The following is a 12,622-nucleotide window of genomic DNA, read 5'->3' as shown; positions in this document are numbered from 1 at the left end:
AAGTGAGGAAAAGGAATGGGAGGCGTTTACATTTTCCATTATAATCTTCAATGCTACTTGAACTTTCTTTTTACAGTAAGCAAATATTATTTTTATACTTTTTCAAAAATTTTGACCATACAACAAAGATGAACTTCATTCATCTTGTAAACTCAAGATACTCTCCAATTCATTAGATCCAGAAACTTCAAAAAGTGGAAGTTTCTTCATAAAGTTGAATCTCTTTTAACATCTCTCAACTGCTCATATTAATCATCATAAATATAAGTCAGAAAACCACTAAAAACTCCAATAAACCCTTTAATTAATTAAAATTAATTTGGTATTTTCAGTTTCTTTACTTTTAAAGTTGTTTCTTCCTCAATTATTATTCTGGACAAGCACACCTAACTGATATGCTAATATGTAAATGCTAAAATATGTACTATTCTTAGCTATACAACTGTTTGTGAGCAATAATACACATCTCAATTCAAAGACAACCCAGGCAAAATTAACATACGAAACAATAGATGTTGGCAAGAATATGGAGAAAAGGGGAAGGCTCCTACACTGTTGGTGAGGGTGCAAACTGGTGCAGCCACTCTGGAAAACAGAATGGAGCTTCCTCAAAAACTTAAAAGTAGAACCATCCTACGATTGAGCAACTGCACTACTAGGTTTTTACCCAAAAGATACAAAATTAGAGATAGGAAGGGATACATCCACCACAATGTTTATAGCAACATTATCAATGATAACCAAGCCACTGAAAGAGCCCAAGTCCAATGACTGATGAATGGGTAAAGATGTGGTATAGTGGAATATTACTCAGCCATCAAAAACAATGAAATTGGGGCACCCGGGTGGCTCAGTGGGTTAAGCCGCTGCCTTCGGCTCAGGTCATGATCTCAGTGTCCTAGGATCGAGTCCCACATTGGGCTCTCTGCTCAGCAGGGGGCCTGCTTCCCTTCCTCTCTCTCTGCCTGCCTCTCTGCCTACTTGTGATCTCTGTCAAATAAATAAGTAAAATCTTTAAAAAAAAAAAAAATGAAATCTTGCCATTTGCAAGGATGGGTTTAGAGTGTATTATGCTAAGTGAAAAATACCAAATGATTTCATTAGGAATCTAGGCAACAGAACAGATGAATGTGTGGGAAGGGAAGAAAATAAGAGGGGAGAGGGGAAAGCAAATCATAAGAAACTCTTAATGATAAAGAACTGAGGGTGGATAGAGGGCGGTGAGTAGGGGATGGATTAAATAGGTGATGGCTATTAAGGCGGGCACCTGTAATGATGTAAGTGATGAGTCACTAAATTCTCCTCCTAAAAGCCATACTACACTACATGCTAACTAACTAGAATTTAAATAAAAATATAGAAGGAAAACAAAGACAGCCCAGGTACAATGAAGTTCAAATATGCACTATGTGTACTATTCACTCATTCACCCATTTGGCAAACACTTATTAGTGCCCACTAAAGGTCAAGCACTGTGCTAGGTGCTGGGGATATAACAGAACAAGACAGACAAGGTCTCTACCCTTTGAAATTTATATTCTAGTGGGGTAAAAAGCCAGGAAAAGCTTTATTCTGAAGTATGCACATGTTACTCAGGAACCACAAGTTAACATACTAATGATCACAAATGACCTTAAATTAGAAAAAAACAGAATGGCATGTACATTTTTTTTAACTTAAAGTTTAATTTTTATTAATTATTTAGGAAAGCAGTGGGATTTCATTCAAAGAACTGTGCAATCCTGGAAGCATCTCTCTCTGTGAAACTATTCCTTGAAGACAGGAGACTGGAGGAGAAATGGCTGAGGACACAAAGCTAAAATGTACTAAGTTAAAGCTTACTCTGCAGCAGTCCCTGGACTGAGAGCAATTTCTTTTTTTTTTTTTTTTTTTTTTAAGATTTTATTTATTTATTTGACAGAGAGAGCTCACAAGTAGGCAGAGAGGCAGGCAGAGAGAGAGAGAGGAGGAAGCAGACTCTCTGCTGAGCAGAGACCCCGACGTGGGACTCGATCCCAGGACCCTGAGATCATGACCTGAGCTGAAGGCAGCGGCTTAACCCACTGAGCCACCCAGGCGCCCATGAGAGCAATTTCAAATGTATTATTTCAGGGTGCCTGGGTGGCTCAGTGGTTAAGTGTCTGCCTTCGGCTCAGGTTATGATCCTAGAGTCCTGGGATTGACCCCTACATCAGGCTCCCTGCTCAGCAGAAAGCCTGCTTCGCCCTCTCCCACTCCCCCTGGAATGAACAATTCTAAGAGCTGTGCTGGACTTCCAAGAAACACTCCAGCCTCCTCTTGGAAAAACCAAAGGGAAAGGAAGGCAATGGAATCCAGATCATGCTCAAATACTTTAGTTGTTTCCTTCAGTAAACAAACATTTTTAACCATGTGAAACCCCCAAGTATGATCGCCATATGGCGTTTCAAACAGTCTACCTATGATGTTGTAATTTCACTCTTGCCACAATTAACTCAGCGGTTGAGAATTATTTTCTGGTAGTTTCTGAATGTGTCTGGAATGTGGTAATAAAGCATGCAGGAAGGGGTGTAAGTGAGAAATGTTGGAAGATGAGAAATAAGGAAATCCCTTACCTATAAATGTATTTTGGGGAAGGGAAATGTGAATTATATTTATACATTTCCTACTTTACCACACTTAATCTTCACATCCACCAAGGATGAATTTAAATCCATCTATTAGTCAGTTTCAGGTCAGTCACCAGCATCCTTTTAGAATTTTATGATTTTCTCAGGTATGATAGACAAAAATGCACCCCCCTTCCCAATATGTCCATATCCTAATCCCTGGAATTTGTGATTATGTTACCTTCCATAACAAAGGAAAATTAAATTGCACATGGAATTAAGGTTGCTAATCGGTTAACTTTAAAACAGGGAGATTATTCTGCATTATCTGGGTGAGTTCAAAGTAATCACAACAGGCTTGTAACTGGAAGAGAGGTCAGACTGATATGATGTGAGGACTCAATCTACTGTTGCTGGCTTTAAAAATGATAGAAGGAGGGCAGTAAGTCAAGGATCGCATCCATCCTCTACAAGCTGGAAAGGCAAAGAACAGATCCCACCCAGAACCTACAGAGAGGAACAAAACCTTCCAACACCTTGACTGGAGCCCACTGACACATCAATCAGACTTCTCACCTACAGCACTAAACATAATAAACCTGTGTTGTCTTAAGCCACTAAACTTGTGGTAGCTTGTTATGGAAGCAAATAGAAAACTAATAAAACGGGCTTCTTCTAATCCTTGGATTTTAGGAAAGTTTTGCCATTAGTAACTATTAACAATTACTACTAAATTCCTGGTAGTTTTCTATAATCCAGGACACTGCCAGGCTCTGAACTGTTGGGTGCTGGTCTCCAAAGAAATGCGCATAGAAATTGAGAGCGTTTATTTTTATACAATTTAACACTGCCAAACATCCAATTTCATGTCTATTGAATCTAATAAAAAACTGTGACTCGTATTTATGCCGATCTCTTCCATTTCACTTATCCAGTAATTCTACCCTATTTTTACAAAGTATCGCCTGAAACATGTGGAATTTTTTTTTTTTTTTTTTTTTTTTTTTTTTTTTTTTTTGTCATTTACAGAAAAGGAAAGCAAAGCACTGACCGGTTAACTCATCTGCTCAAGTTCACAGAGACAGTAATTCTCTTTCAACTATTCACTGAATTAAGTATTTATAAAGAGCGCTGCACGCCAGACGCCAAGCTCCATGCTGGAACTTCCTGGGTCTAAAAAACTAGCCGGCAGAGACCCCGTCCTTCCCCGGTGTGAGTCCACTTCGTCTCTGAGACCCAGGAGTCGCCCCAGACCGCCTCACGGGCAGCGCTCCCTGCTGGTTTCCCGTCCAGCACTCACCCAGGAAGATGGGCGCAAAGGAGTGCGGACAACGCAGGTCCAGCACGTACCTGCCCGCACTGAAGTACCACAAATGGAGAAAAACACCAACCCCTAGCTCTCTTCGGACTAGCCTGCCGCAAGGCCAAGTCACACCCCAGATCCTAGCTCCACCCCTACCCCAGGCTCCGCCCCGACTCCCACGCCACCCACCACGCCCGGGCTCCCCTCAAACCCCAGCCACAGCCGGGTCCCACGCGTCTCCGGCGAGCTCCCGCCACTCACGGTCTTCTCCCCGAGCTCCGCCTTCCGCCACAGCTTCGAATGCCGCTCCAGAGCGCTCGCGAAGCCGCCTTGGCGCATTTTAGGCTCTGTGGAATCGGAACTCTCACTCCCGGAGCTACTCTCGGTGCCTGCGCCTCGACAGGGCCGAGAAAGGAGAAACACTCGCCGGAGCTGGCTCTCGGCAGTGACGGCACGGGTCCTACACAGCGCCGCCATGACGGTTCCGCAACCTTTGACCTTGGACCTCTCCGCAGGCGCGCAGGCCACGGGGCGGAGCAACGAATGGTCCACCCTCCGCCGGAGCGCGGGCGACCCGGAAGTGTAATGCCGCTTGTGTAGGCGGGCGTGCGGAGAAATGGTTATACCAGAATCGGTGAATTATATCGGTGGTGCCTAGGGGTCCTCTACTGGCTGCGATCTGCTAGGTTTTTCATGGAAAGTGTTTTTGACTTGCAGGAATTTCGTTCCTCAGAGCATCGTTTGGCCCTTGTCCTCCTGCAAATTCTGGTATTACGTCTGGGACGTGCTAGCCCCACCTCATGGGCTTTAACCCCGGATGGCCGCAAGGCTTGTTTTTCGGGTCTCTGCTCGGACAGGAGGTTCTCCGTGATTACCTTATTTAGAACTGGAACCCCAAACACATTGTCGGATTCCCCGGGTTTCCTTTGCACCATTTAGCATTCTTAATATTGCTATAATTGCTTATTGCATAATTGCTATTAAGTTTACTTAACACCGTTTCTCTTTGCTTTCCCAAATTTGTAAACTCTTGGCTGTTGGATCCCTGACACCGGGCACACAGTGGGGTTCAGTGAACTTGTGTGAAATCCTGGGTCCAAGTTTGTCTTTTGCAGCCTCTTCTGAGATCCACTGACATTCAAAAATTAATCTAAGACGTTTTTGTCACCTGTAGGTAGCTACAATTCCTTCTAAGTAATTACATTTCGGAGTGTGCACCAGAGACTCCCACCCTCATTCATGATTTTCTCCCTTTTCCTCGTCAATGTTAATTCCCAGAATTTGCCCACCCTTTTCAAAACCAAGTGTTGATAAACTAAGCTGTCCATCTATCTTCTATCAGTTTTATATTAATCCACAGTTATTTTAGGGGAGATGACAAGGCCCTTTACAGTTCATTTGCAAGTATTTTGACAGAAGTAATTTTTATGTGACCACAGCCCTTTTTTAGTAGTATCTGACTACAGGGGCGCCTCAGTGGCTCAGTTGGTTGGGCGACTGTCTTCGGCTCAGGTCATGACCCTGGAGTCCCCGGATTGAGTCCCCCATCAGGCTCCCTTGCTTGGCAGGGAGTCTGCTTCTCCCTCTAACCCTCCCCCTTCTCATGCTCTCCACATTAACCTTGGAACGGTGTGTAATTTTATGCACCACGCAGTTTAGTACTACTAGCCAATTAGGGTAATCCTTACATAAATTCACGAGGGTGCTTAAGAAAGATTCTACTCCAGGGTGTTCCCCTTCTTGGCACTTAAGCCATTTATTTTCTTTGACCATTAATGAAGTCTTACCCGAGACATTTTTGTTATCTGTGGCAATTGCTACTTATACTTCCCTTCAGGAAAAAGTGGTAAATTGTAAAGAGCATTGGCCAGTGACCTCATGAACCCCTTAGTTCTAGTTCTGACTGTAATCCTGACCTCTGGCACATCAATTTAAGGTTGATTTAGCTTCCTCACTTATAAAGCCAAGTCATTAGCTTAGAGAATTGATCCTAAAAACCAAAAAGAACAAAGCATGGTGAAATGGAGTGTTAAAGCAAAAAATCATACCCTCTTACAAATATTCCAACAAAATTGGTGTTGTGTTTTTCACTGTATGCTAGGAAAACCACCAAATTACAAGAATCACACTACCAAACCACCTCACTCCATAATCAAAATTGTGTATGAGAGTTGGCAAGAAATTTAGTCACCAAGTAGCATTTATGTTAAATACGAAATCCCGGGCAGTGGTAGGTACTTGCTGCCCCTTATAAACTAAGAGTTGTTTCCACTCATTCTGATTTTAGTTCATTTTTATTTCAGAGTCTGAATAATATGGACATTAATTGTATAAGGATTGCAGGTTTACTGAAAAGTGGTAACTGCTTTATATTAAGTCTAACCCAACACAGTCTCTATAATTAATCCAATTACAATAGGTCGGTCGCAAATTAATCACCAAATGTTTCTTTGGTATGGGCAAGAAAATCTGATTTTTCATCTGGGTCTTAAAAGCTATAAAGAAACACATGTGGTGTTGACATGGGACCTTATGCAGCATCTCTACATACATAAACCAAATAGTCACTTAGAATAAACATGTAGCTTGTTCAGTTTTGATACACTAATTCCAGAGAGCTACTTACGGGTTTTTTCCCATATCTAAATTTCCAAGTGTCTGGAGAAAAGTTGTAATAATGGACTCACCTCTTTCCCTGACACATAATACATACAAAAAGAACCCATACCCAAATTACAGAATTTTTATTGTTTTCAAATACTATACAAAAAGAAAAAAAAATACAGTGTGCATTTCATGATAAACAAATCCAGAAACAGTGATTCCAAATTAAAGGTGTTTTCTCCTTCTCTATTTCAGTAGTTTGAATTACTAAAAGAATAATGCAGTGAATTCTCTCTTCCATAATTTACTTTGGAATTTACTCTTGCTTTATTTTCCACAAACTCCATGGGTTAATTTCAGGGATTTCCTTCTTTCACACTTGTTCACTTGAACATCTGAGATTTCACTCTCAAGTTACTGTTTTCTTTCAGTGTCAAACACAAAATTCAATAGCGTGACCAGGACCTCTCTGGTATTTTTAATAATCACTGTGTTCCAAATTTCTTAAATATCTGTGAATTCATAATATTGAATCTTCCACAATGACTACTTTGAATAGTATTTCTACCTCCATATGTTTGTCTAAATTCAATCTTTCACTACTTTTTACTACTACTTTTAAGATGCAGAGTTCTTTGCAAAAGATTAAATCATTTGAAATTAAATAAAGGTAGATGTCTGGAAAAGCCATTCTCCCAATTTCTTTCATGACCATCACCAAGTACCCACATAGTACCATCCCGTTTTCCATTCCTTAGTCTATCATTTCTCATTATAAAGCAGAGATCTGAATATATTCCACTCAGCTAAAGGTGAAAGATAGTAACAGGGCAGGACACAAAAAACAATGTGATGAAAAGAGGATTTTGTGATTAAAAAAAAAAAAAGACTGGTTGGGAAAAAAAATAATTTAACAGTTATGATGAGTAACCACAGTATTTCTATAAAAAGACAAATTTTTACAGATCCAGTCCTCCAGGACAGCACTTCAACAACTGGGCAACTGCCTTAAAGTCTCTTCAAGGAAATAATATATATGTTAGTCTAACACCATTAAGCAGTGATTTAAAGCAGATAGTTAAAAAAAAAAAAGTTATGTTTGTTGTTTTTTTGTTTTGTTTTGTTTCTTTGCATAGACACCAGTTGATTATTTAATACAAGCTGTTTCCAGACCCCTGGTCTCACAATAAATATTGAGACCTATACGACTCATATACAGAATTTATTAAGCTTTTCACATTTAATAGAGCATTATTTCTGGTTGCATCTAAAATGCTATAACAAAAACTCTAGCAATCAAGAATGGCAGCGTGTTACTTATAACAACCAACACTTGTGGCTTTTCAAATTTGGTTTTCGTAAGATAATTTATCCTGAAGTAAATCTAGTCATGCTTTAAAAAAAAAAAAGCCTCAGGTCACTCCAAGCTTGGCAATTAACATTTGGCATAAACAATATGAAAACAATTACAGCTTGATAAATAACAAATACAACATTATAGGCCATAACCATACACGGAATAATGAAAGGTCATAGTGACAAATAAGTAACTAATTAGAAGAAAGTACCTTGGCCTCCATGCAGATAATTCTAGAGGCTTTGGTTCATTTTTTTCAAAGTAGAGGGGCAATGTCTACAGTATCACTTATGCATTAAATCCTCAGGAGTTACCACTAACCCCTTAGTATAAAATCTTTTCAAGTTATATTAGTCATACAACTTTGTGTGCTCATTTTTAAATGGTGCTAAATGAATTATATGAAGACAGCAACATTCCCCCTAATGTGATTGATTTTAGCATTTTTACAGCTACTGAGATCTAAACAATGGTCAAGCTTTTGAATGGAACAGGTGATGAGTGTTCCTATTCCAACCTACTGGTAATTAGGAGACAGCCTGAATCAAAATGTTATTTTGCAACCTACTCTGAAACTAGAAATTTAGTCTCATGACAAGTAAGTCAAGAGAAGTGGCATAATAACAAATACACTGAATGGGTTATTATCACAATTGGTGACAAGAATGTGAGGGTTCTGCTCTCAAGTCACCTAGGACTCTGAACTGCCACACATGTCGTCACTTACCAAACTGTAACAAACTGGAAGTCGAGCTAATTTATTTATACTTAGTCTGCTGTCTTCAGACACACAAGATACAAGATACCTTCTACCAGAACAATGTTTATTCAAGAAACATTTTCTGTAGCTGGTCGTTCTCCCCTTGGAGCTAAAGAAAATTGTGCCAAAACTTGTAATAACCAGGATTCAGGAAATTTTAAAGAAAATTTTAGTTAACAATCAAATACGCAGAGGTTCAAGAAGGAGACAAGAAAATTGTATTGAAGACAAAGATCAAAGTGGCATCCCAGATCCACAGCAATTTTGTAAAGGAGGAAAGCAGTATGATAACCTGAAGCTTCTTAGATCATTCTAATGAGGATCCCCAGGGATTACATGTGTTGTTGTTGTTATTGTTTTTTTATAATAGTGTTTCCTAAATCAGGGCCCTTAAATGCACATTAGAGAGTGAAGATAGTTTTATTTTGTTCAACCCACAAACTATTTGGTCAAATGAATACGTAAAGCTAAGTGAAAGCACAACTGGTGGAAATTCACGGCGACGACTGTTGACAAGACGTGCTTGGGATCTTGCTTGCAGCATCTGGCAGTGGGTAGCCGAACAAAGGTGAGGGCCTCACGGGTTCGCCTGCATCTGTTCGGGAAGAGGCTCTGGGGCGCCAGCACTGGCATTTGCCGTTGAATTCAAGACTTCTCCAAAATCCCCGCCAGCTGGCTTGGTTCCCCCTACTTTAGACTTAAAAAAAAAAAAAAAAAAAAAGTTCAAAAAGGACAAGACATCATGAAACATAAACTCAGCTGACTCTGCAAAAAAGTAACTCAAATTTTACTTTGAGGATCAAATCCATCTGGAACCTGCTAGCCCAGCGAAGGTCATATAGGCGCGGAATTCAAGTACTGCTGCGGTGTTCCCGCGCAGTTAAACAGAAAGCCGTGCAGGGTCCTCTGCGGGAATACTCAGATTGGTAGATGCTACCGATCCTCTTTTTTCCCATCTGCTCATCGTTCCTCCCAGGAAAATCTGTCCAAAAAACTTCTAAAGACCTATTACTCTCAAATATCTATTGGAAGTCTGTCTATATTTGGAAAACACTTTAGCTCCATCAGACTGTTCATTCAGCTACATTCATTCAAGAAATACTGAATCTGGGGCGCCTGGGTGGCTCAGTGGGTTAAAGCCTTTGCCTTCGGCTCAGGTCATGATCCCAGGGTCCTGGGATCGAGCCCCGCATCAGGCTCTCTGCTGAGCAGAGAGCCTGCTTCCTCCTCTCTCTCTGCCTGCCTCTCTGCCTACTTGTAATCTCTGCCTGTCAAATAAATAAATAAATAATCTTAAAAAAAAAAAAAGAAAAGAACTACTGAATCTGACAAGCAAAGAAATTGATCTGTTTTTCCCAGTTACAGCATAAAACCTAATGTGCTGCTACTTACAGTGTGGTGCAAGGATCCCCAGACTGACTCAGTGCCCCCTGGGAGCCTGTTAGACATGTAGGCTCAGCCCAGTCTCCCCACCTCCTTCTAGAGATCTCCAGGGGCTTCCTAGACAAGTTACAGGGTGTGAAGCACTACTCCAATTTATCTGGCCTGAAATTTTGTCAGTGAACATCTGTCTGTATGAATAGGTCTGCCTTACATTTGTATCATACTTTATGCTTTTCAAAACCCTTATGTCATTTCATCCTTAACAACACTGACCTATCTATGCTCTCTGTTACATCTCCTTACTGCCCGACGGGACAGCTGACTAATATTAGGAAACGTTAATCAGAAACCCACAAAGCAACTCACGGTAGGTTTAACTTGCCCCTGCTCTTAGTTGAATCGTAACTGACTAGCCACATTATCAGTTGGAATCTAGCTGAAATTTTCTCTCACTCTCTTTGGTTTCCCATCAAAGATCCCTAAATTGTTTGGAAAATCTGCACGACTTTTGTCCACTGCATATTTACTAATTTATTAAAACACACTCCTTTATTACAGGAAAAGTTTAAGACCCTTGCAATTCAACACGTCTAATGCAGGACTCCTTCCACAACTGGTCCTTTCTCTATTCTTCCTTAAGACCTTAATTGGCTGTAGCAGCTACCTAGTTGGCCCAGTCGGATACCTGGGAGAGAATCCTTGATCGTTCTCTCTTGTGCCACATCCAATCCAAGGGCGACTTTCAAGCTGTCATTTCTAAATTCTAAACATCTCTGAAACCTGTCCCATGGGCACTACCTTAACTCACCCCACCACCATCTTGGCATAATTCCTTTGTCCTAACTAGTCTTCTGACGCCAGTCTTCGTTCCCTCAGCTCTGCAGGGCACCAGTGATCTTTCCAAAATGCACAGCATACACTACCCACACTGTTTGAAATCCATTAAGGGCGTCCCATTGCCCCAAGTCCAAATACTTTAGTGTGGCCTACCCATCACCCTAGCTTCATCTTCTGCTCACTACCCTACAAGCACAGCAAAGTTCCTGGTATTCCTGAAAAGGGCTCCAAAGCTGCAAACATTCCCCTCAACCTCAAAGCCTCCATTTATATTATTGTGTCCTGTGAGAAGCCCTTCCCTATCTTCCCCCCTAGGCCAAGACAGACATTCCTGCTACTGGTCCCACTGCATCCCTGAGTCTCCCTGTCATGGCACCTGACCTCACTTTATTTTCATTGACCATTCAAATGTCTACCCATCTTACAGAAAGGGTCTCTGTCTCTTGCTCACTGTGGTATCTCTGAGGCCTACCCCTGTCACATAGCAAATGCCCAATAATCTCAGACCCATGAATCAATCCAAAATCTAAACCTAAGTACATGGAGACCTGATGTTTAATTGAATATAAATGTAATCTAGCTAAATTACGTCCCAAGCATACAACCATATTTTACAGCCTTTTGAGGTTATGTTTCATAAACTTCACTTTTTAAAAAAATTACAAGTTTTTTATCTGAATGGTGCCTAGTCATGTCTCAAAAGCCAAATTTCACCACAATTTATAGAAGCTAAATCTACTCAGAAGGAGAGTATGTAGTATATGACCTGGACTTTTCTCCTCACCTTCAATGGCAAAAGAATACAGTTGTCTGGTTTTCCAACCAGTCATTTCAAAAACTAATGCTTAAGGCAGATTTCAAGGCGAGGCTTATCACAACAGACCTCAAATAGTGAGAACTGAATTCTAGTAAACCTTGACTTCGACAATGTACAGTCTATTTTCAAATACATGACTAGGCATTATAAAGAATAAAGCAGGTCTCATACTGACCTAGAAGAACGACTAGGATAAACATTTTGCTCATCAAATAAGTATTAAGCAGCTTCAATGTGCCAAGGACTATTCTAGGCCTTTGAGAAGCATCAGTGAGTAAAAGGAACAGGTGTCTGTGTCTGTGGGATCATAGAGTACATATGCTAGTGGGGGCTGAATAAACAATGTTATAGGACTGTCTGTGCAGTGTGATTCTTTCTGAAAAATGTTTATGCATTTATGTAGAAAGAGAAAAGGTGTGTATTTGTGTCTGTAAAAGAAAAAAAGATCCAGGTCTTGGAAGAGTGTTTGGTTTTTATTCCATAAGTATCCCCTGCTTCTGCAATTTAGGAAGCATTTAGGGGCACCTGGGTGGCTCAGTCCTTAAGTGTCTGTTTTCAGTTCAGGTCATGATCCCTGAGTCCTAGGATCAAGCCCTGCACTGGGCTCCCTGCTCCACAGGAAGCCTGTTCTCCCTCTCCCACTCCCCATTTGTGTTCCCTCTCTCACTGTGTCTCTATTAAAAAAATAATTAATTAATTAATTAATTAATTATAAATCTTAAAAAAAAAAAAAGGAAAAAGGAAAGAAAAAAAGATGCATTTAGAAATAAGTGACTCCAGTTACAATTCTGAAAGACTGAATCTGAATATTTGTTTTTAAGCAGATTTATATAAAGGGTTTAAGATAATGCCTTTAATCCTTAAAAACATCTACAGTACTTAACAGATTTAGTTTAAGAAGAAAGTTAATACTGGCTTTGCACAAATTTGTAGAGAAGGGCTGGGCAGTAGATGGGACCTAAGACAACCTTTC

At 40.4% G+C, this 12,622-nt stretch overlaps 2 protein-coding genes across 8 annotated transcripts in view; both read right to left on the bottom strand.

Moving 5' to 3' along the window:
- Window positions 1–4,409, bottom strand: part of MRPS28 (mitochondrial ribosomal protein S28) — a 110,840-nt gene extending 106,431 nt beyond the window's left edge. Inside the window, exon 1 of one of the 2 annotated variants that reach the window (XM_059166157.1) lies at window positions 4,153–4,409. In XM_059166157.1, coding sequence (XP_059022140.1) covers window positions 4,153–4,368 — 216 coding nt within the window. In that variant the 5' untranslated portion in view covers window positions 4,369–4,409. The remainder of the gene's footprint in view (window positions 1–4,152) is intronic. The other variant, XM_059166158.1, reaches the window with a different exon arrangement.
- Window positions 4,410–6,618: 2,209 nt separating this feature from the next.
- The window catches only part of TPD52 (tumor protein D52), a 102,706-nt gene continuing 96,702 nt past the window's right edge, over window positions 6,619–12,622 (bottom strand). For all 6 annotated transcript variants that reach the window (XM_059166155.1, XM_059166153.1, XM_059166150.1 and 3 more), the window contains one exon: window positions 6,619–9,309. In XM_059166155.1, coding sequence (XP_059022138.1) covers window positions 9,190–9,309 — 120 coding nt within the window. In that variant the 3' untranslated portion in view covers window positions 6,619–9,189. The remainder of the gene's footprint in view (window positions 9,310–12,622) is intronic.

The sequence above is a fragment of the Mustela lutreola genome, chromosome 3, assembly GCF_030435805.1.
Source record: "Mustela lutreola isolate mMusLut2 chromosome 3, mMusLut2.pri, whole genome shotgun sequence".
Lineage (NCBI taxonomy): Eukaryota > Metazoa > Chordata > Mammalia > Carnivora > Mustelidae > Mustela > Mustela lutreola.
Note: the sequence above shows the minus strand (reverse complement) of the source record. Positions and strands in the feature narration are given on the sequence as shown.